General features: G+C 37.7%; 1 protein-coding gene across 4 annotated transcripts in view; it reads right to left on the bottom strand.

Moving 5' to 3' along the window:
* Nf1 (neurofibromin 1) overlaps positions 1-25191 on the bottom strand; it is a 254271-nt gene that overhangs the window by 106323 nt on the left and 122757 nt on the right. For 3 of the 4 annotated variants that reach the window (XM_076577606.1, XM_076577604.1, XM_076577603.1), the window contains exons 28-36: positions 21883-22044; positions 21648-21751; positions 18317-18452; positions 13817-13879; positions 8540-8698; positions 7596-7693; positions 6121-6267; positions 4275-4421; positions 2555-2665 (exon numbers count right to left, since the gene is read on the bottom strand). In XM_076577606.1, the coding sequence (XP_076433721.1) occupies positions 2555-2665; positions 4275-4421; positions 6121-6267; positions 7596-7693; positions 8540-8698; positions 13817-13879; positions 18317-18452; positions 21648-21751; positions 21883-22044 (1127 nt within the window). The remainder of the gene's footprint in view (positions 1-2554; positions 2666-4274; positions 4422-6120; positions 6268-7595; positions 7694-8539; positions 8699-13816; positions 13880-18316; positions 18453-21647; positions 21752-21882; positions 22045-25191) is intronic. The other variant, XM_076577605.1, reaches the window with a different exon arrangement.

Raw genomic sequence — 25191 nt, 5'->3', positions numbered from 1 at the left:
ATAGGGAATGGAGGGACACTGAAAGAACACATGGTGTGAACATGAGGCCAATTTGACAGTTAACCCTGAAATGTCGGTAGAGATCGGAATTCACACTTCAACAACGTTTCCTACTGCACAGTAGTCCAAGCCACTGAAATACAGGAATGCCCACGAAAGAGTCCGACTCCAGAGCTCCTTGACAAGATGCTGGATAGATAAGGCTTTCACTACTGTCAGACAATGAGAAAAAAAGACCTCGCCCTGCTCTGTCTACTGTGCCCATTTACCCTGTAGCTAAGCATCATAGCCAGTAAAAAGGAGGGCCTGGAGGAGGTCTACTAGGTCTCAGAAATGACAAGGTACCAGGCATGGTGACATATTGCTGTAAGACCAGCACTCAGAGGCTGGAGAGACAGCTCTACAGTTAAAAGTACTAGCTGTTTGTCCAAAGGATCTAGAGTTGATTCCAAGATGCCATATGGCAGGTCACAACTGTCTCTAACTTCAGCTTCAGGGGATCTGATGCCCTCTCTGGCCTCCGAAGGCACGAAGCACACCTATGATGCACAGATAAACATGCATGACCATACACATTTATTTATTTATTTATTTATTTATTTATTTTTTTTTTTTTGGTTTTTCGAGACAGGGTTTCTCTGTGTAGCTTTGCGCCTTTCCTGGAGCTCACTTGGTAGCCCAGGCTGGCCTCGAACTCACAGAGATCCGCCTGGCTCTGCCTCCCGAGTGCTGGGATTAAAGGCGTGCGCCACCAACGCCCGGCGACCATACACATTAAAAAAAAAAAAAAGACCAGTATCCAAGAGGCTGAGGCAGGATGATCATGAGTGGGGTCCCATTTCAAAGCATAAAGCAAAACACTAAAACTACAAAGTATTGAAAATTTGATTTGTCAAGGTCATATCAAAAAAGAAAACTTCCATATAACTTAATTTGTTACAAAATCATATGAGACACAGCAGTTTAACAAGTACACTTCCTTCTTTCTCAAAGATGAAGGGTCAGAACAGCTAATAAGAAGCAGAATGGGAACCCCTGGCAACTTCAAGGCCAAGCTACATAGGCATCATATACAACTGTGGACAGTCCACTGACTGATCCCACTGAGGGCCAGGGCCGTTTGCTTTTCCTTAGCCTTTGCTAGACCACCCCAGAGAAGGAACACAAACTTAGTTTCTTATTCTGAAGGAGGAAAAAATAATCCAGCTTGCACACCTCCAACTTTTGCTACTGTAAACTACTAAGAATTCAAAAGGGGCTGTGAATTGAGGCACACATCTACTTCCCTCTTCACTAGTCCTTGCTACTTGGATATGTTAAGGAAAGTCAAGATGTCATGATAGTACTAAAGGTTAAGGTTGAAATACAAACATGGCTTATCTTAAGTGCAAAAGATAAGTATTTTAGAAAGAGCAACTGAGACAAGAACAGAGGTTCATGGAATGATAAGGGTTTTTTTTCTCCTCCCATTTTTTGGGGGGTGGGGTGGGGCTTTTTTTGAGATAGGGTCTCACCCTATAGCCCAGGGTGGCTTCCTAACTCAACACAATGCTCCTGCCTCAGCCTTCTGAGTGCTGTAATTAGAAATGTACCACTACACTGGCTAGAATAAGATGTTCCTTAAAGTTGTTAAAAAGGCCTGGCAAAGACAAACGCAATTTTCTGTAACTTTCAAGTCCCTGGTTCCCCAGGGCCCTGGACAGCTGAGTATCTAATTAAACAAGCTCCACATCTTCCATCCTTCTTTCTTCTACTTTGTATGATTTCTCACCCACTGCCAGGTTTTTGCTACCATAACCATTAAGTAAATTAACATAATTACTCAATTTCTGTTAAGCTTGGGAAACTCAGAAAGCCTAAGTCCCATAGCTGCTGGGCTGGCTGCCCTTGGCATTGCCACATCACTAGCCACTGTGTAGCATCACTTGATCTGCAAACAACTTCAGCCACCCTGAGTTCCACGGTTCTGATGGGAGGAAGAGACTACCCAGGTGCCATCCATCACACATTCGTTTTCCCATGGCAGGGAAGGCAATGCAAGCCCACTGCCATGCAGGAGGAGGAGCTCGCAGCATGGCTATTCTCCAAGACACCCCAGTCCATCGTTACAGCCATTTCCCACAGCTCTTGGAAAGATTTTTTAAGTCATCCTGATGCAGTCTCACACAATACATTGCTAAGAATTCTCCAAAACAAGCTCAAGTTTTTTCTTCTTAAAAGGGGGAGGGTCCAATTGTTGTGTTACAGAGATCATGAAATCAGAATATACCTGAAAACAAACAAAGATTCTTTCTGACCTTTCACTTTGATAATAACAAATCCCTGTGGTGGCATTTTAACATCCGATGTACCAAAGTGACAACAAAGTGAAGCGAGCCGTCTGAAACTAACACCCGATAGTGAGCAGCATTGTAAAACAAGATGGCTAACTATCCAGGGAAGTGCATCTTTCAAAGCTATTAATTTAAATAAGAAACAAAGAAATCCAACCATTCCTCTTCATTTGTTATCATTTGAAAAACCCTATTAAAAGAGACGAAAACATATCTCTTACCTCCGTGCAACATAATAAAAAATAGGATTCCCAGCTTTGGAAGTGCCAGCTTGGTAGAAGATGCTTAACGTTTTCAAAGCCTTGAACTCTTCTTTCTCATGTACCTGATGCCTAAAAGAAAGAGCAGAGTCGCCCAGAGGCTTTGTACAGATTGCTGAGCAGCTAAAAAACATATGCTTAATCAACAATAACATTAAAGAGTAATAAAATACTGACAAAGCAACAGGCTTTCTGGAGGGTAAAATGTCAAGGTGTTATCCTGAGTCATGAGTGCTTTCTCAGGGCTACCTAACAATCCTGCTGGACAGGACAGAGCTCAGGATTACCTTTCACTCATGACATTTTTTTTCCAGATAAAAGGTTTCTGAGGGTTTTTTTTCCCCCTTCCAAGTTTAGTTCATCAATCCTCTCTTGTTTATGGATTTTGCCTTCCTTCCCGTGTTCTTCTTTGATTTGTATTAAGTGTATCTTCACGAACAGCATGAATATTTTTATCCTGATGATTACTCAGTTTTTATTTTAAGTCCATCCTAGTCTCCCTGGTTATGAATACTCTTCACATTAAATTCCCATATGCACTGAAATAAATTTCTGAAAGAGCTTAATTTTTATATATTCTGCTGAAACTCTGTAGACTTCTTTTGTAAGTTTTAAGTTATTTATAAACCCTAGGATATGAATGAAAAATTCACATCCATTATCTCTACCAGTATCATTACCTCTTCCTATTCTCACTCAATGTGGCTTCTGTACTATTTACTAGACATACACTGGACTGGATCCTCTCATTCCAGCCTCCCTTCCCCTTGCCTCCTCTCTTTCCTCTCTCTTACTATATAACTTAACTTTGGTAAATTAACTTCTGAATGTCAGATGAGAGTGTTTTCTTTCTGTCTTCAGCACATACTATGAATAAAACAATCAACTCACAGCCTCAATGTAGCATTTGCGAAATATAAAGAGGTACATACTTAGCAAACATCAAGTATGTGTCTAACAGTGAGAATCTTTGAATTCACATATTAGATTCCTCCAAATTACATGCAAAAACAATTGTCCACAGAAACATGTGTTGTAGCAATACTGAATGTACTGTATTTTCTGGGTCTTACTCTAAAAGAGGTTAAAACCATTAACTTTTTGAAGGACTTAAAAAAAATTAGTATGATAGAATTCAGAATTTAAATTCAAATGAATCAGGTGTGAATCCAGGTCAATTAAGTTATATCTGTAGAATGTATTTTCCAACTATAATATGAAAATAATGTTATCTATATGTTGTTAAAAGTATGAAATGAAAAACATGTCAAAGAGAGCCAGCAAGAAGGCTCAGCAGCTCAAAGTACTTGTCCCTAACCCTGACAACCTGACTTGATCCCTGGGACACATGGGAGGAGAAAAGTGACTCCCATAGGTGTTCTCTGACTTCACAACACTAGCTGTAGGCAAGGGCACACCAGCACACACAAATAAACCAACAATCATATTAAAAAAAAACAAAAACAAAAACAAAAAACGCACACACAAAAGCTTATTAAAGCTAGATGATAAACTATCATTTGGTAAGACACCCTTCTTTTTTATAAGAAAATCAATATATAAGAGCAAACAAAACATGGTCATGTTAATGCAAAACAAGAATATTTAATAAGTGGTCTGGTGGTAAACTCTGTTTCTCAACTCCCCCAAAATACAATCATCTTTTCAAGTTCTGTTTTACCTGGTCATAAATTCTTCAAACTTTGAACTGGTAAGGTTAAGGCTGGACCAGTGTGTATCTGCCACAGGCTTGTGCTCCGGAGGACCCAGGTATGCAAGAAGTGTGGCCATCTTATCAAAAGGTCGTCTTCCAACAGCTTTATGATCCCTAGCAACAACAGATGATGGTTAGGAAATGATACTTCACATTAACTGGGCAGTATCACATTCCTTAGACCATCACTGGTTGCTTTTCTTTTAACTACTTATTCCTTGCTGATTTGTAAGCAGTATTGAAAATTCTCAATATCTTAGAAACATGACTGTTTCCCACCTATAAAATTTATTGTTAAATTCAATTATTTTATAGAATTATTATCTGTAACATTCTCATCTACTTTTTCCTAGGATAAAAATAGCCCATCTTGAGAAAACAGTGTTTAGGACATTGGAATATGTAACCAGATAACTGAATATTTTTAATGTATTTTTTTTTTTTTTTGGAACAGGGTCTTACTATAAGTAGCCCAGGTTGGACTCAAACTCATTATCCTCCTGCCCTGATCTCCCAAGTTCTGAGATCATATCTGTATATACTATCATACACAGCTCAAAAGTATATGTTTTTAAACATTTATTTTATTTCTTAGTTATTTATATATGTGTGTGAGGCCAGAAGTGGGTGTCAGATCGTCTGGATCACTTAACACGGGTGCTGGGAACCATGCTTGGGTCTTCTGGAAGAGCAGTGTGATGAATAAGAATGGCCCCAGAGGATCATGTATTTGAATACTTACTCACTGTTCTCTTTCTGTCCTTTTTTCCCTCCTTCTCAGCAAATAAAATGTTATCAAGACTTGTGATTATATTAAAATTACATGATGTTCAAGCTAGTTGGCAGACATGGAATTGTCAAATTACTGTTTATATTTTCATGTATGAAATATGTATCAATTTTTAAATAGCACATTTAAAAAACTCTTAGCATCAAACTGCAAATATGTATTCAAATCAAAAAAGAGAAAACAATGTTTATCTTTAAACTTTCCAGGTTATTTTGATGTCACAAGGATAAAGCACTTCTTTCTATTTTAGTGGTGCACGTCAGTTATGTCCATGCCTACTTTGATCCATTAATAATTCACACAGGAATAAAAAGTCTTGTCTTTTAAACTCCCATCTCCTAATTGTTCAGCCATACTGTTATGATCTCTTGTCTTTCTCACAAATGAGCAAACCAATATTTATTAGCAGTTAAGGAAACTCCTCAGATACAGAGATCGGAGCCCTTTACAATCCTATATAACTAAAAAGGAAATAACTCTCACAACGGATGGCATGTAATTTATGACATAAGAGGCTTTGACTAAAACAGCTAATAAAGTAATTTCAGCTACTGAATCTGTTTTCTCTTTTGTGTTTACCCTCTCTCTTTGGCATTCCCTATTTCTCTCTTGTGCCTCTTCTCTCTTTTGAGACAGGGTCTCACCATGTAACCCTGGCAAGCCTGGAACTCTCTATGGAGACCAGCCAGGCTGGCTTCAAATTCAGAGATCTACCTGCCTCTGCTTCACGAGTGCTGGGATTAAAGTGCATGGCTCCATGGCTGGCTGATTCAGTACTTTCTACATGAAGATTTATTTACATACACTTAATAGTATCACAAGCCCTACAGCAACAACAGTGCTGTTGGTTATTTAACATGACTAACATGACTTGGTTTTTGCCATATGCATGTAAACCTGCATTTTTCTTTCCAAACAACAATTCTTAAGGGAAAAAGCTGCAATGTAAAGGACTTTATTCAGGATCAATAACTTAATTCAATTAAAACTGTTTTATTTCCCCCCAAGACTGGAAAAACATACCTATTGCTGGAAAGATACTGGCCAATTTTCTCCTGATTGTTCCAAAGCAGTCGATGTAAAGCAAGCACATTGCCATCACTGATGAAGGAAAGACTATGATTTACAGCATCACTTGTGGGACAATCTGATGCTATATCAAGGAAAAACCTTAAAAAATGCAAAACCATTAGAGTTTTTAACACCAGCTATATTCAAACTTATATATGCATTACATTTATACCAAGTATAGTAATACAGTAACTGTGACTGCAAATGTGGAGGGCTTATGCCCACAATAACTGTCCCGAAACCAAACAAGAAGCACAAGGAGAAAGTTGGCTTTCCATTTCCAATCCAAGCAGGCTCCAGAAGTTGGAGAAAAACAAATTTAGATGAATAAAATCTGGAGAATGGGCTAGTATCTTACAGATGAAGAAATGAAAGCCAAGGTAAAGACCTCTCTTAAAAATCACACTGCCTGCCTGTCAGGGACAGGATTGGAATTTTGGTTCTCTTAACTCTTCATGACTAGTCACAAAGTTATTTTTCTACCTGAAAATACCACTCACTTTCCCTCCAACAGTTTATAGCTCAGCTCCAATTTCTCAGCAGAAAGAGCTGTAATGGCGACAAACTGGAAGAGCCGCTGCAGAAGGCCAGTGTACACAGCAGTGACATCAGCGAGGTTTCTACTGGTGGAAAGTGACTTCTGCACATCAACATCTTCACAAAGCACATGAACCATTTTTTGCCAGACAATCTTTCTTTAGAAGCAACTCTGGCAAATACAGTATTACCCCGAGGTTACAAATAAAGCAACAACTCAGAAAATTAAGAATTAGTTATAGAAATTCAGCAGAAAAATATTCTAGTCTTAAAGCTTCAACAGTGACTTGTTTCTTCATACACAAAATCTTCTGTTTTTGTCTTATTTGGTTTAAAGAGCATTGTTTTAAATTCAGATAAACTTCTAAACTGAAGTAACAAAAAATATTAACACCAAAACATTCTAATATATTATCTGTCTCATTTGGTTTTAGGTTTTTATCTATTTTATTATGTATGCAGTGTTCTGCCTACATACCAGAAGAGGGCACCAGATCTCATTATAGACAGTTCTGAGCTGCCATGTGGGTGTTAGGAATTGAACTCAGGACCTCTGGAAGAGCAGTCAATGCTCTTAACCTCTGAGTCATCTTTCCAAACCCCCAGTTTTAGTTTTTAATAAAAGAAATCTGAACCCATTCTGCAGCAATGCTAAAGTTAGGAAATGTCAACAGTTCATACTCACTTTCCAAAGAAGGCAACTACCGTGAAATTAAGACTATAGAGATTTTTCACAGTGTCTCTTATAGTGAAATGAGACAAAATGTGTTCTTAATCTAGAAAGGATAGGGGAAAAAATAAAATCCCACAAAGGAATTGAATGCAGACCAGATACACAGACCAGAGTGAAATGGAAGCATGGCAATTCCTGACAAATCAAGGCTGCATACCTTCGTGCCAAGTCAAAGTTGCTTTTCACAAAATCATTAAAAGGCCTCATATGCTCTTCTTTTGTGAACAAGACATGATTGGCAATGCTCTGAAGTATCTAAACAATCAAACAGGATTATGAGTAATCAGATTATTTGCTATATGAAATCTGTATATTAATATAGTCATTAAAATATAAATTTTCCATTGATATTTCTACTGGTAGTTCAAATTAATCATTCTTTATTATAAAAATTACCCTAGATATTTTGATTCTTTTCAAATAGAAACATTCTTACATATAGATGTTACACATATAAAATCTATTTTAAAGTATCTCTCTATTGCATATGCATGTGTGAGATATGTGCACATGGAGGCCAGATTTTGACACTGAATGTCTTCCCCATCACTCTCCATCCTGCCTATTGAGACAGCATCTCTCCATTGAACCTGCAGTATTTGGATTCAGTTAGTCTAGCGGCCACCTGCTCCAGGGACCATCTCTGCCTCCAGCGTGCAGGGATTCGAGCTGAATGTCACGCTCCAGACATTCACCTGCGCGCTGGGAAGCTCAACTCCAGCCCTCACGTTTGCACTGCAAACACTCTGACACAGTGACCCACGTTGTTCCCAGTCTCAAATGTTAATAACAACCACAATAAAGAAAGAAACCCTACAACCTCTATTTCTGTTTCCAACTCAAATTTTCCAGAGTAGGGACACAGAGAAACCTCACTGGAAGACAGACATTTAATTGCTAATGTATTTTCCCATCACAGGGCCCATCGGGTACATATATAAAGAATTCCTCTGCAATATAAACAAATAAAAACAAAAGGTACATAACTGAAAACCATGGGACTTTCAAAAGCAAACTAAAGACAAAGTACATTGAGTATGAAAAACTGAAAATTTAGTTGGAAGGGAAATTAAACATTGCAAGAGTATCAAAATAATTCACCTTTGACATTAACTTCAAGCCCCTCTCGATTCTAGGTGGCGGCTTTTTATCTAAAATCCCTGCTTCGTACGGCGAGACAATGGCAGGATTGATAAATCTGAGGAACATGGCACTTCCTACCGCCCCGATGCTGTTCTGAGGGAAACGCTGGCTAACCACCTGAGAACAAGGAGTTGAGACTTGAGTAGACAGTTGGCATTGAAATAAAGAAGTGGAAACAAAAGCTTGAAGGTCAAACTCTGCACAAAACATGAACTGTCAACCTTATCAATGTCCTGTTTTTAACTTTTTTTTTCTCCCCAAACACCAGAAAATAACATTTATCCTTAACTGTAATCATGGGTGATTTTTAAGACACAAATAAATAACTCAAAGAGAAGAAAAACCTCCTCATAGAAGGAGAGACCTGAAAAAAGATGATTTATAATCATTATGGGCAACAAAAGTAGACTCAGTTTCACACAAAGATTGATGTATTTCCTAAGATCAACAGACATGAAAGTGCAGCTGACTTTTAGCAGGCCCTGAAATCCATGTCTCTAGCAGCACACCTCCTGCACACACTACACCTAACAGGAAGTAGTTGTCCTCTGTACACCTGTTAAAGTAGACATTTAGTACAGCTTACCATATCCATCTTTTCTTAGATTTCTACTGAGTGAAAAAACTTACTTACAAGTCATGTTCCTGCCAGTCAACTTTCCTTCAGGAGCATGTTTCCTAATATAAGGACCTACCTATTATTTACACCACTGGAAAAACAGGAACTCTTGGGTACCTACAAGAAAAAAGAATCCCACCAGAAGACAGAACCCCCATGTCTATACCAATTTGTTCTTCGGCCAAATAAGTAAAAAAGAAAGTTTCAGGGCTTAGGAAATAGCCCTGAAATAGTCCCACCCCAAGAGCCCATTCTGAAAAGTAATACAAAGCCTTTGTAAATGGACCTATCCTCTACAGAAAACATTCTGCACAGAATATAAAGCAGGCAGCCGGACTGGGAAAAACGTCATAGAATTGGCTGACCTTCATCTCTTCCTAATAACTCCCACTTTAAGCCAACACATGGAAAAGGAATTGTTCTAGAATTGAATTTTTATATGTATCATAGAAAAACTTTATTTTTATTATTTATTTATTTGTGTATTTTTCGAGACAGGGTTTCTCAGTGTCACCCTGGCTGACCTGGATCTAGCTCTGTAAACCAAGCTGGCCTTGAGTTCATAGAGATCCACCTGCCTCTGCCTCTTAAGTTCTAGGATTGAAGGCATATGCAGCCACCACCTGCCATATTTCTTTTTTAAAAAACCACACAGGATACTTTAATCTCAAAAGCTATTCTAGCTTGACATTACTAACTGTGATGGTGGAGGCCTAGCATTCACAATTCTGGGAATGTAAAGATAAACCTGTATCTGAGAGGCTCTTGGGGTGGGAAAATGAGAAAATGGGGTTTATGTGTAGAATTATATAACACTTGTCTTTACCAGGTGCCAGTACTTGTCATTAATTCAAAGGCTTGACTTGAAATTAACTCTGGCTATTTCACATCACTCTGACCCATTTTGTGCTTTGTGTGATCTTTATTTATTTAAATTATTACTTCATTGTTTCATATGCACATGGACATTTTGCCTGCATATAAGTCTATACACCACATACATGCCTGATGCCCACTGAGGCCAGAAGAGGGCATCAGATCTCCTGGAATTGACATTACAGATGGTGCTGGGAATTGAACCTGATTCTCTGGAAAAGCAGCCAGTGCTCTTAATCACTAAGTCATCTTTCCAGGCCTAGGGTCTGTATCTTAAATGTGTCCTTACCCATGGCCTGTAATCTCAAAATAATTTTCTATCACTTCTGATTCCAGAAAATGATTTTCTGGGGTGGTCGTAGGAACTGGCAGCAGAGCTGAACGTGAGTTGTTTTCCCTTTTCCTTACACTAACACTCAAGGAGCTTCTCTGGGTTCCAGTTCTTTGGTGTGCTTACAGCACACAAGGAGAACTGCCTTAGGAATTCAGGGAAACTGGAAAGTTGGCTAAATATAGATGTCTTTTGTATCTGAAATGTAGTTCTAGATACAGAATGATGATCCAAGTGTCCTTCCTCTTTAGAATAGAACTGAACCTTTGGGAACTAGAACCTCAAATCTAATAAAAAGAAAGCAAAGACAAAATTCATCACATCATTTCAGAATGTGAAAAGACAAATACTGACACTGAGTTCTTTTAGAATTTCCAAATTTTAATTAAAAGAGACAAAATCATCAATAAACTAACAAGACCATAAAGTATTTGGGGAGCAAACCATTAAGAAGAAAGAAGACTAAAACTCCCTTTTGGGGATCCAGGCTCCCAGTCTACCAAATACTTAAGAGTCAATTTTAAGCAGGTTTTTTAAAAAATAGTAATATTTTCAGTTTAACCCATTAAAACCCTGATATAGTTTTAAGAGGCCCAACATCGTAGTTTGCTTAAAAGAGCTAGTAGGTTTATTAAACATCCATGGAAGTATCAATAATGGCTGCCCACAGACAGCCTTTAAATGTATGTCTGAGAGTGGCTGGTTAAGAGGTTGGGTATGGTGTATACATACAATCCCAGAAGGAAGGAGGCTGAGGCAAGAGTACTGCCATGAGTTCAGGCCAGCCTAGGTTATGACGTAAGACCTGCTCCAAAAACACGAAAACAAAAAAGGTAGCTACTGGCTGGTTTTCTCTAGGAAAAAGAGCTTACAAAGTACAACTTACATTGAGTCCTGGTTTATATTTGAAATTACTCAGCTTCTGAACTTAAGGAAAGTCTGAATTAATTATTTCCCAAGAAAATATTATAAAACTATTGAAAAACTATTTCAACTTTTAACCATTTTCCACATCTTTAAAAATAATCCATGTCAAAACTTCATGTTTCTGGAAAAGTTTCATATATCATAAAATATGTATCTCTTTGATAGTGGTATCTATATTTTTTTAACTACAACCTGACAAATTTCATACTAATAGGGATACTGTATAAAAAGTTTCCTGAACCAATTTATAAATTTTTCTCACTTAACATCAATGTAATTTTATCCAACACTACATAGTCAAGCTTTGTTTTTGTTTTGCTTTCTAAGACAGGGTTTCTCTGCGTAGCCCTGGCAGTCCTGGAACTCCCTCTGTAGATCCGGTTGGCCTCAAACTCAGAGATCCACCTGCCTCTGCTTCAAGAGTGCTGGGATTAAAGGTGTGCGCCACCATGCCCAGCATGTTGTTCTTTATTTCTAAATCTATAAAAATCTAATTTGGATCCAAATGATATTCTATATGTAAGGTCAATGCTGGGTGAGACAAATGATCAGCTAATACCCTCTCTACTTCCCTTGGTAAAGCTGAACTACAAAAATCAGATAATCAATTACACATCAGCAGAGTATCACCAGCTACAGATGAAATCCTGAGAAGTCTGCATTAGGCAGGCAACTTCCCCATTAATCTAAGTATATACTATGATAAGTATAACAAACTGAATCAACTGTAATGTGTCAACATAGCTAAACACCAGAAACTGAAACCTTCTTTCTTATTTCATTTATTACAAAGAAAGTCAGCTTTTTTTTTTAAAAAAAAATTAGATTCTGTTAGACAACTTAAAAAATGACATTCTAAATTTTACGATGACTAGCATGACTCACACTATAGAATCTGTACTGAAGTACTGCCAATTAGACCCCCTTATTTCTTTGAAGACTATAACCTGTGCTGAGAAATACATTCCAAAAATACAGTGTTACCAGAAAATATATATATGTATGAATATCATATATATATATATATATATATATATATATATATATATATACTAGAAAAAATGGCAAGGAATAACTTTATATAAAACCGTAATAAATGTTAGGAAAACAATAAAACATGCTCCAGAGAAACACAGAAAGCCTGGCTTTAATTATGTTATGTTACACAATGTCATTAGTATAACATTAAATAAGAATGTTAGAAACAGCAAATTAATTTCCATAGTGATGATGTATAATGTTAAACCCACAAACGCTGAAAATTAGAAGGCTGAAGCATTAGAGGAAAATGTTTTAAGCAGGAAAGCCATCCAATCCAATCCATTTGTTTATAGATGATCAATTTTACTTAATATACTCAAAAAGAAAATTCTGAATGGACATAATAAAAGTATGAGTCTCTAAAGTTTAATTTAGTTCTGAATTTTAAATGCAACTATAAATGCAAAGCTTTATTATATGTAAAGATAAAGTAAGAAATGAAAGATGAAATCAGACAAACATGACTTTAAATTATTCTTTTGTAATAAAACTACTTCCAACTTGAAAAAGTTTTCTTTACATCATTCTCTATAATCATTTGGATTAAGTGAACAAGACAGGACTAAACTGAATAAGGGTAAATAACATTCACAGATGATGTCATTTTTAAAATGAATGCAAGTTATACTGTGAACAAATGATATTCATAGGAAGAAAATAATTATGGTGACCATAACTTTCTTCCTTTTACAGGAAGACAAAGTCAGAAGCAGGCAATATATTCAAGTCATGTTTGCACAATGAGGTGCTTCTGTATAAACATGACCTCACTGAGTTTTCTCTTCACTGAAGTAACAATGCATATTTTTCTCTGAAGTAACTTCAGCATTAAAATTTCTATAATCTAAGCACAAATGTCTAAATCATGGGTGGCTGAGACCACCAAGATAAAAATATAAAGAATAAAAATTAAAATTTAGCAACTTTTAAATTAGATTTAGAAAGTGATGCTTGTTTTTGGTAGCTCTAGCATGTACAAATCCTGAGTTTGATGTTTAGCTCCAGAGGGGGAAAAAAGACACATTCCCACCCACAATATATTTCTTAAGAAATGCTTTTGTTTCTAGAAAAAGAAACCAGTCACATGACCTGCAAACAGGAAGCAAGAACGAAGACAGTCAGCATCCCCTAAGGCCTTGAAATTAAGTTTCTTTTGCATTCATTTATAATTTTAAAATAACAATAAAATTAGATTAAGGGTATTCAGTGTAATAAATGCACACAAAATGCCTTTGGGATAAATCAAACCAAAGGAACACAGAGCCTGTTTCAGTGTAACTTAATTCCAGGGTTAATTGGAATGAGAGCTATCTTGTGCCAGAATTAGTAGAATGATTTCACAGTGAAGGTCAAACAGCTCAAGTGAAGATGTTCTTAACAAACAGCAAAGATTCGGGTTTGCTCCCAAAGAAACAGCTAATAAAAAGTTCTCCAAACTTACTGATTTTTTGTTTTCCTTTTTTTCTTTTACTGTAGCTTTATTCAGTAGGGAGTGGCAAGTTGCCTACAGAACAGAGATGAGCACAAACAAGTCACAGCACCGACTACATACAGCAACAAAAACAATGTTGGCTTGTACACGAAATTACATGGTAAAATGGACCACAAATGGAACCAACAGAAAAGTCGGAATCAACTGCATTTTGAGGGATGAAGTTTAATCCTGGACTTTAATTTTATTCCACTTTTAAGCCAAGCACGAAATAAACAGCAAGCAATGTTGAGACCCAATCATGTCTACTATTTCTGGCTATGAGTCACGGAAAAGCTGTCCTCAAGCCAATCTGAGGAATATTCACATTTGAGTCAATTCCTAGCTTTTGATAAGTTTTACATAAAATGTTTGTTATGAAGTAGACCACACACTGAAATGTTTTGTGTCTACATTAATTTTTCTGATATATAAAATACTTCTCTGTGTATCCTTCAATTGACTTAAAAGTTATTTTTCCAATACCTAGCAGTTAATTACGATTTTATTAAATAAAAATTAAATGGCTAGCTATGCGGCAAACAACTTTTAGAGAGACTGTAAGGAGTGCTGTTACAATCTCACATCTTCCAGTGTCTGCAGAGCACTCCCTGAAATGGTGCTACTCACTTTAAAAAAGCTGCTATATTTGGGAAAAGAATGTTAGCATATCTAGGGGAAAAAGTTCATTAATATCAAAGTTAAGAAATTGCAGATAATATAGAATCAAACTGAAACCTGATTAAAATTTTACTTATTATATATGACCAATTATCAGAATGCCCTTCCCATCCAAAAAACAAAAGCAATTCATGCAAACCCATACAGATGTCCAGTTTTATCACTTAGAACACTATCTTCCAAAGATTTCTTCCAAAATTTAGACTTCTGATTAGAGTATGCCAGTTATTATATTTTTAATATTTTAAAAACCTCAATAAGAGCCAGTTGTGGTGATAAATACCTATAATCCCAGCCTTTGGGAGGTGCAAGTAGGAGAACCAAGAGTTCAAGGCCAGCTTGGGCTACAAAAGATATCTTCTCAAAACAACAAAATTCAACTATAACATAAATTCTTTGATCTAGACACATGGTATCTTATTCTAATAGTTCTAAGGCACAAAAAAACTAAAACCCATAATAACTTGGGCATAAAGTCAATTTTAAATCCATCCATCCATCCATCCATTCATCCAAATAGCTCCTATATATCTAGATGTCAACAGCATCCTAGCCGAAGGAGGCAGAGGTTTGTAAAACAACAGAAAGTCTCATATCAGGGAACTTTGCTGCAGGCTTTAAGGGTATTTTCAAAAATAAAACCATGTAAATCTGCAGGTTTTTTTTTTTCAGCCAAGATATGTAACTACCATTTATAGCTTTAACAAACATATATAAACTCATTTGGAGAAGAAGCTTTACTAGGAAAGATGTTTACTTAAAAATCACAGTAGCTATTTCCTAATTTTCTTACCAGAACTGAATATCCACTCAAAGAAATATTTTCTCTTTGTTCCAAATTTATCAGAAGGAAAAGAAATAGCATGTAATAAAAATAGCTTAATCATTGATTAAAAAATATTTTAATTATGTCTGTAGAACATTTATTTACACTTAGCCACTATTCCTATATAGTATTAACCATCTTTTCTTAATAAAGAAAGCATGTAAATAGAGCTGATTACAAGATTAAAAAAAAAAAAAAAAGGCTTAAAGACCAAAATCTGAACTCCACGAAAAATTAGTTGGCAATATACTCACTTAGCTTTCAAATTTTCCTCAGTAGATTCCCCAAAGCAGGAGCTATGTTTACTAAGAAAAAGAAAATGGGTTCCCATCCTTCCCAGCAAAGCATAAAAGTACAAGGGTACCATTATGTCACTGCCAAAGTTACAAGGGTAAGTAAAAGCCCCAAGAGAAAAAAAAAATGAATAAAAACAAAAGCTAACAAAAAGGAAAGCTAAGTTAAGAAGAAGACTCAATGAAAAACCATACTGAGTCTAAAGCTTTTTTATTCTATCTTTGATTAGTCACTGTAAATTTTGCTTATTAAGAACAAAATCTTATAACAAAAACTTTGCTCCATAATAGTCTGTATTAAGTTATCCATTACAAAATAATGCCCAATGTAACCTTTGCACTGTGTTGTCCTGAGAAGCTTTAATATGGTAATGGTTAAAGCAATGCACAGCACAGCACACAGTGGTGCTAAGTCACCACTCAGGACTTCACTGTCTTCGCCGTTTCTCTCTGTGCCTAACTAGGAAGGCTGGCAAGAAGCCTGCTTATTTAGGTAGTAGGAATGAGAAATTTATTTCTTTATGAAATATTTCCTGCATGCTTACTAAGTGTCAAGTCCTATTTTTACATTACAGTAGCATGCTCGCAAACTGGTATCCAAGTTTGTTGATGATACTAACACATTTTTCATTATGTGGACAGTCACATGAAGAGTTCTATTAAATTTTAGTAGGACAGACCATGTAATCAGGTACATTTCTCACTCGTTTTCAACCAACTATAGCAAAACCACTATCATTTCAGAAGCCCATTTTCTTTCTGAAAACCAAGAAGGTGACTCAGACTTTTAAATGCATGCTGTGTCCTGTCAGCCTCATTTTACAAACAGGAAAACAATGGAATTAAATTGAAAGAGAAATCCAAGGGTAAAGTTCAAATAGTCAACACATGAAGCTTCATGTTGTAACTAACCACTCTCTAACCTCACACTTACCTAGCTGAATAAACTATGTGGAGCTTCCCTAAGCTTCCTAGAGCTTTTTGAAATGGCAGTGAAGTCATAACACACCCAGAAACCCAGTGCTAAGTGTACTTTATCATATATCTATATATGCAAGTTTTCTTTTTATAGACATAGCAGATACATCTTTTAAAATAGCAATGGGGGAAAATTCACACAGCAGCCTCACCCCGCTTTTTAAAATGGTGATTTCACTGATGATGTTAATGTCTCTAAGCAACTGAGGCTGCAAGCCAAAAAAAAAAAAAAGAGGTTGGGATGACACTGCAAAATCAGAGAAATACATAGGTTTTGGTAAATGTGGAAATTCTTTCCCTATTTGCACCGTTATTCTGAACCCCAGGCCCTACGGTATTATTTTCCTTTTTGAGAAGTTAATATAGATTTATAGGCTCTCCTTTGAACTAACTAAACTATTATTAAAACTGCATATGAAGTCAAAACCAGAAGCTACAGGCCTTTTTCTCTTAGCATGGAAGGAATTGCTGTGGACATCTGAACTCAGGGGTACTACTTGCTGTGACAGTATTAGGAAGTCTGTTAGCTATTAGATGATGATGGAATATACCTTACAAATAGCTTTCTACATAAAATACACAGTGCAATTGATTTGTCCTGAGAAAACAAGACACAAAACCAATGATCTCTTAAAGCAGAAACCAAAATTACAGATCAAGCCATTTACAGTGCAAAAAACAATGAACTTGCCCCAAGTGTGAAAGATCCTGTAAGTAATTTAGGATAAAGATAAGCAAAATTTCCTTTCAGTACACTCACTGACTTTTAAGCAGCTTTCTGTGAGACCAAAACAAGAACAAGAACAATACACCTTGCAAGTTAATGGAAGACCAAAACAGGAAAACTACTGCCCTTGCAGGTTAAGGTTCTGTTTGCAGCTAAGACAGTTAAGAATAACTTCCTGTTTGTCCTGTGTTGGTTTGACCCGTCTGCACAGATGTGCTTGATCACATGCGGGTACATGGGCAGGAAATCTGTCAGGATGGATGTTTGCCCCTGACTGGATGTAGACAGAAGGCACACAGGGATGAAGTACATCAGGATATATGCTTGCCCCTGATTGGAGCTGATAGGAAATACAGTGGTCTTACGGGTGTGCCTTTGTAAGTCATGGCAAAATGTGACTTGTGGCCATTTCCTGGGAACCCTGGAATGGACCTGGCCAGAGTCCATCAACTTGACCAGTGTTTAATTAAAGCTTGCTTCAAATCTGGCTCAAAATTGTGTGTGTGTGTGGTTTTATTCTCAACCAGTAGGATTACCACTTTTATCATAAGGAAAATTAATTTACTTTCCTTAAAGTTCTTTAAATATCTCTGAAGAAAATGTGAGGTTTCTTTCAAGGCCAACCTAATAATAGTTCTTTACAATTTTATTTTGTTTATTTGATCTTATGTGTATGAGTTACATGTGTATGTACCACATACATGCCCGGTGCCTGAGGAGGTCAAAAAAGGGCACTGGATCCCCTGCAATTGTAGTTACAGACAGTTGTGAGCCACCATGTGGATGCTGGGAACCAAACCTAGGTCCTCGGGAAGAGTAGCCAGTGCTCTTAACTGCTGAGCCATCTCTCCAGCCCCATATTATATTATGTATCCAGATGACAGCCAGCAGCTGACTGGGCACAACGTGAGTATTCCTCTTAATTTGCTTTGGATTGAGAGTGCAATCTCGAACTTTTAGCATACCTGGTATAAGCAATGGCAGACACTTCGAAGCTGAGAGGGGAATTCTGAGGAGGAACTGATGATGGCATGGAAGAACTTTTCTGTCATCTGAAGGAGGTTCCTCTGGTTTTCCTCAAGGCTCTCAGAAGGTTCTAACCTGTAACAAAGGAAAGGTAAAATCAAAATGTGACTGGTGAAACAAAATCACTCCTCACAAGACTTTTTGATCCTGACTGAAACAACAAATTTGTTTTGAAAAGAAAAAAGGAAGAAAGAAAGAGGAGGAGAAGGAAGAGGAGGAGGAAGAGCAGCAGCAGCAGCTGTAAGGTTTGGTGGCTCACATTAATTTCAGTATTCATAAGGCTGAAACAGGTGACTGCCATGAGTTTGAAGCCAGCCTGAACTACACAGTGAGTTTAGGCCCCCACAGGCTACAAACTGAAAACTAACAAACCCCAGATGGAAAATTCCAATACTCAGAAGGTACAGGCAGGAGGACCAAAAGATGAAGGTCAGTCTTAGTTTTGTAGCAAGTTGAGGCAAGCATGGGCTACAGGAGACCTAGTAAAAAACAAACAAAACAACAATAGCCACAACAATTTTGAGACAACCAGAAATTCAACAAAAGTCAGCCTTAGATATTAGAGAACATTTTTGTGGGTATATAAATACTGGTGCTTTATATATTTTTTTTTAAGTGTGTGTGTGTGTGTGTGTGTGTGTGTGTGTGTACCTACACTGTGTAGTTCACAGGACAACTGGTAGAAGTCATGTCTCTCCACTATGTAGGACCTTTGGCTAGAACTATAGTCATTAAGAACAGGAGTAGGCACCTTTACCACAGCCCTATGTTTTTGATTGTGTTCATTTTTGTTGGTTTATTTGGAGACAGGATCTTACAGTGTAGCCCTGGCTGACCTAGGACTCAATATGCAGACCAGGGTAGTTTTAAACTCACAGAGTTCACTGGCCTCTGCCTCCTGAGTACTAGGACTAAAGGCGTGCATTACCACACTGGCCAATACATATACCTACAAATGGTGACTTTTTAAAATCTTCACTAATAATAATAATAATAATAATAATAATAATAAAACGCAACTTTCATCTTTCCCTCTACATCAGGTTTCTGAGATTATCTATATTCATGCAGGAAGATTAGATGTATTCATTTTGAGCATAAAAATATATTGTATTGTATATAGTGACTTATCTGCTCTGCTAATGAATCTTTTAAAATTTCATTTTTGTTAGGTATAGTAACTCATGCCTATAATGCTAGCACTTGAGAAGTGGAGGCAAAAGGATCAGGAGTACAAGGCCAGCTTTAACTGCAGAGGAGTCTCAGGATAGCCTGGGCTACATGAAGACTGTCCAAAAACTTTTTTTCTGTACACTTTTACAGATACCACTTCAGTGAACATTGTTGTACATACACAAGAGTTCCACTAGAGCAATTAACAAACACTGGCATTTCTTGGTAGCTAAACATATGCAAATTTAACTTTTAGTAACATCTCTACGACAGTGCTTAAGAATTCCTATTCCCTCCAATTCTCACATATTTGGTGTATAAGTTGAATATCATTCATGCAAAATGTTTCGACAAAAAGTGTTTCATATTTTTTTCTGATTTTGTATTTCTCCAAAAAAACGTTACCAGTTAAACAGCCATAAGTCTAAATGTTCCAAAATCTGAAACTTTTTGAGTGCCAATTATATGTTTAAAAAGTTTTAGCTTTTGGAGCCTTTTTGACTTTGGGATGTTCAACTTTAGCAGGTCGGACCCAGTACTGCAGTTTGAAAGGTTATTAGAGGCCCACAGTGGTCAAAATGCAGAGACTAAGTAACTGAATGTGGGCTGCCCAGCCCCAAATGGGCCATCTGTAACACAAACCCTATCCTTAAGGCTCAGGGAACACCAAGAAAGAGAAGGACTGGAAGACTAAAAGGCCTGAGGACCTGGTCAACTACTGCATGATAGTGTCTTTTCGACAGGACAGGGATATTGTTCCCATGAACTCTCAGGCTGACTGCATGAACCATACAGAGACCACATGAGTAGACATCCTATGTGGACAGAGGAAAATATTCACAAGGCCCCACCCCTAGAGGAAGAGCTACAATCAATGGCCGCTGAAGGAGAGAGAACCAGATTTTTCCTCCTGACACTGTTACTTTAAAAATGAGACCCTAATCCTAAGTGATCAGCCTTAAACACATACAAACAAGGGTAACATTAATTGGATTCAGTAGCATATGTGTATATAAACACACATATACACATATACACATATATCCACACACAGACATAACAAAATAATTCCAGAAGGTATCCTGAATTCAAGAGGAAGTAGTGGGGGGAACACAGAAAGAGCCGGAAGGAGAAGTGAAAATAATGCAAATACAGTGAAATCATCACTTATGAAATCCTCCAATAAGTGAAAGACTAAAGTGAGAGAACTATGCCTCATAAAACTCACTACTAAAAGACCAGCTTGCATTAATCCAGAAGGTACCATGCAAGCTTCTACAAAGGAAGGAAGAACCAACAGTCCTAGCCAGCAACATTTCACAGGGATTCTGGGGCTCCATTTCAAGTCCTCATGCCTGCACTGGAAGCCCTTAGACTGAGCTATCTCCCCATTCTCCTTCCCTCTAATTCCTTAAAGTGGGAGTTTAGACTATCAATTTTAGATCTTCCTCCCCTTACAGCTCTTTCTAAGTTCCTCTTCACCATCTCCATCATCTCGGGAAGGTGTGTTTTCATTTCATTTCAGTTTGAACTTTCTACTAGTGCATCTTCAGCTCATGGGCCCATTCTTCTGCTGCACCTACTAATCAGCCCATTACCATTATTCTTCCTCTGTTACACGGTGGTTTTCTTTTCTTTTCTTTTTTTTTTTTTTAGCATCTTTTGCTTTTGTATTCCTTGTTAGCTTTCCTGCTCACTGCTTGTATTAGTCACTGGTTCTTTCATGTTTTCCATGTCTGTCCGTCCGTCCCCCCACATCCACTGGAGCTCTCAGCATAATAACTATGGTTATTTATAAATAGTCAGTGTAAAAATTCCAAAATTCCCATCACATCCAAGTCTGGTTCTGATGCCTGACAAGGAACTGAGGTGAACAGGCTTTCAGTGTAAGGCTTTGATGCACCTGGGAGTTAGTTACGTTGAATGTTTGCTGGAGCTGTGGATGTCCATTTCCTCTAGAGTCCTTGTTTTCAGGTTTCCCTGGAAACTTCTACACTCGAGTCTATGCTGCAGCTATAATTCAGTGTTGATATACTGGAGCCCAGTGGACATAATGCAAGTAACATGGAGGGAGCAACCGTGACAAAGAGGACACACCTGGTGGGATCCACTTCGAAGCTAACATGCTGCCAATCTGAAGATGTGATCACAATTCGTAACAGAGGATCTAAGAGCTTTTGTAGGTAAGTAGCACCATATACCTAAAGAAACACACAATTAGGCACAGATCCATACAGCCTGCATTAAAAAGGTAGTCAACCCAACACATCCTGTAAAGAATTTCTTCTCAACACCCCAGTGCACACAGACACACAAAGTGAGTGATACACACCTTAAAGCAGAATGTCATTATCTTACTGGCCAAGCTGTTGCCTCGGAAAAGAGTCTGCATGGAGTCTGCCAATTCTACTTCCTTAGAAAACATGTTCCAGAGCAGCTGGTAGAGTAAGTGCCGAGAATCAAACAGAGTAACCAGAACACGAGCCAGTTCATCCTGGTAACAACAACAACAACAACAAACAAACAAACAAAAAATGTGTTTGTGTGAACAATTTTACTTTTTTCTTAGGTGGATTTAAAATTTTGAAAAAGGTTAGAAAAGAGGCAAATTTAAAGTTCACAATCACCCATTAAATCAAGGTAAATAATAACTAATTATTCCTAAGATTTAAATTTGTCTGATAGGTGACTTTTTAAATGTGTTTATAACAGTTGTTAACACCAAGGATTAACTGGAGGAAAGATTAGAGATTGAGGCTTTACCAAAAGACAGAAGAAAGACTTTAGGATTTGGCTCAAATTACATCATGAAAGTAAGAGTTCACTTTGGTGCCAGGCAGTGGTGGCGCATGCCTTTAATCCCAGCACTCAGGAGGCAGAGCCAAGCAGATCTCTGTGAGTTCGAGGACAGCCTGGTCTACAGGGTTAGGGTATGAGTTCCACAGAATGTTTTCTTAGAACTGATTAAATACGTTACAGCCAAGGCAGAGAAGCAACAAAAATGCACTAAACACTAAAGGACTGTTTAAAAATCAGAAAGGAGGGGTGCAGCCTCAGCTAGATATTCAATCCCCAAATTCTGTTAAATTTACACACAACCAAAGAGTTAGGATTAAAGTTAACCTTTCTATTATTTGTGCCATAACCCTTTTGTTCCTTACAGGAGAAAGAGAGAATGTGTGTGTTTGTTTGTACTGGGTGGTTTTGTGTGTCAATCTGACACAAGCTATAGAATTATCAGAGGAAGGAGTCTCAGCTGAGGAAAGGCCTCCTTGAGATCCGGCTGTAAGACATTTTCTCAGTTAGTGATCAATGGGAGAGAACCAAGCGCATGCAAGGTGGGGCCATCCCTGGGCTGCTGGTCCTGGGTTCTAAAAAAGCAGGCTGAGCAAGCCATGGGAAGCAAGGCAGTAAGCAGCTCCCCTCCATGGCCTCTGCATCAGCTCCTGCCTCCAGGTTCCTGCCCTGTTTGAGTTCCTGTCCTGACTTCCTTCAGCGATGAATAGCAATGCTGAAATGTGAGCCTAATAAACCCTTTCCGCCCCAACTTGCCTTTTGGTCATGGTGTTTGGTTGCAGCATTAGAAATCCTAGCTAAGACAATGTTTCATACAATTGATAAAATTGTAATGCACTGTTAAACCCAACATTAAGAAGAGACAGAGTAGTGATATCTATGATAAAAAGAACCCTCAACCTTCACACACCAGAGCCCTCTCCTCAGCCTGACCTGGTCCCAGGATTAAAAGAACAAGACACTGGAGTAAGGGAAAGGTTGAATAATCCTAACCACAAATACCCCAGGAGCCAGAGAATTATACTCAGTGTCTGCTTTATTTCTTATAGTTATACAATCCTTCTTTGACATAATATACAAACCGTACCCTCCATTATGAAATTAAGTAAAAGGACAAGACTTTAGGGACTAATCAGAAGTCGTTGGGCTTGGGATACAGCTTGATGGTGGAGGGCTTATCTAGCACCACCAGGTACTGCTTCAATTCCAACACAACAGAAAGGAGAGACAGCCGCAGCTGCTGCTTTCAGGGCCATGTGAAATGGTGTTCTACTCTCCTTTCTTCTCCTAAGTCCTGGAAATTCTAGAAAACTGAATTTTAACATATGTATTTTTACATAATCAAATTACTTTTTAATACTTTAATTTTTTGTTCACTTTTAGATAAAGTTCTGACAAATGTGATAGAACATACTTGTAAACCCAGTACCCAGGAAGTGGAGGCAGAAAGATTAAAAACTTGAGCCCAGGCCAAATTACATAAGAGTCCCAAGCAAAGCAAAAGAAAACAACAACAACAACAAAACCATTGTTAGTAGGGACCCATGCTTCCTCAGAAGCTCTAACTGATACGGATGATCCTGAGTTGTTTGCTTATTTGTTTTGTTTTTAAAAAGAGGTCCAAGCTGTATCGATATCTTGTCTTAAAAAAAGAAACAGAAAGAAAGGGAGTGGGAATGGGGAGTCAAGAGTGTAGATCATCTCGGGAGTCAAACAACCCTTTCACAGAGGTCGAATATCAGATACTTACATTTAGTTTTTTTTTTGTTTTGTTTTTTGTTTTTGTTTTCAAGACAGGGTTTCTCTGCATAGCTTTGCGCCTTTCCTGGAGCTTACTTGGTAGCCCAGGCTGGCCTTGAACTCACAGAGATTCGCCTGGCTCTGCCTCCCGAGTGCTGGGATTAAAGGCGTGAGCCACCACCACCCGGCTAGATACTTACATTTAGATTCATAACAGTAGCAAAATTACAGTTATGAAGTAGTAGCAACAAAAATAATTTTATGGTTGGGGTACCCACAACACAAGGAACTGTATTAAGCAACATTAGGAAGGTAGAGACCCACTGGTGTATATGATCAAGAGACATTTTTTTTATATGTATGAAATTGTCAAAGAACAAAAGTAATTTAAAGGGATGGAGAGATGGATCAGCAGTTGAGAGCATTGGCTGCTGCTCCAGAGGACCTGGGTTTAATTCCCAGCACCAACATGCAGCTTATAACCACTTTAATTGCAGTTTCAGGGAATCCAACAGCCTCTTCTGGTCTCTTTGGGCACTGCATACACACACAGTGCACAAACACACATGTAGGCAAAACACCTATACATACAATATAAAAATAAATAAAATCTCAAAAACATTTAAGTAATTGAGGTCAAGGATGGTAGTATATGCCTTTAACCCCTGCAATGGGAAAGCAGAGTATCTTTATGTGTTTGAGGCTATATCCTGGTTCTACACAGTGAATTCCAAGCCAGCCACAGCTACACAAAGAAATCCTATCTCCAAAAAAGTAAATAAATAAAAAGTATATTAAGCCATTTAATATAAAGCTCAAATATTTACTGCAAGAAAACAAAATGAATCTAAACTTCTTTGGCTCAAATCAACTTTTGTTTTCTTGTGTTAAGGATTAAGAATAGGGTCTCAGACATGCTAAATAAGAACTCTACCACTAGGCAACATCACCAGACCTTGATTCTTTATTAAGAAAACTACTGGGGCTGGAGAGATGGCTCTACAGTTAAGAGCACTAGCTGCTCTTCCAGAGGTCCAGAGTTCAATTTCCAGTAACCACATGGAGGCTCACAACCATCTGTAATGAGATCTGGTGCCCTCTTCTG

The sequence above is a fragment of the Peromyscus maniculatus genome, chromosome 8 (genome assembly GCF_049852395.1).
Source record: "Peromyscus maniculatus bairdii isolate BWxNUB_F1_BW_parent chromosome 8, HU_Pman_BW_mat_3.1, whole genome shotgun sequence".
Taxonomy (NCBI): domain Eukaryota; kingdom Metazoa; phylum Chordata; class Mammalia; order Rodentia; family Cricetidae; genus Peromyscus; species Peromyscus maniculatus.
Note: the sequence above shows the minus strand (reverse complement) of the source record. Positions and strands in the feature narration are given on the sequence as shown.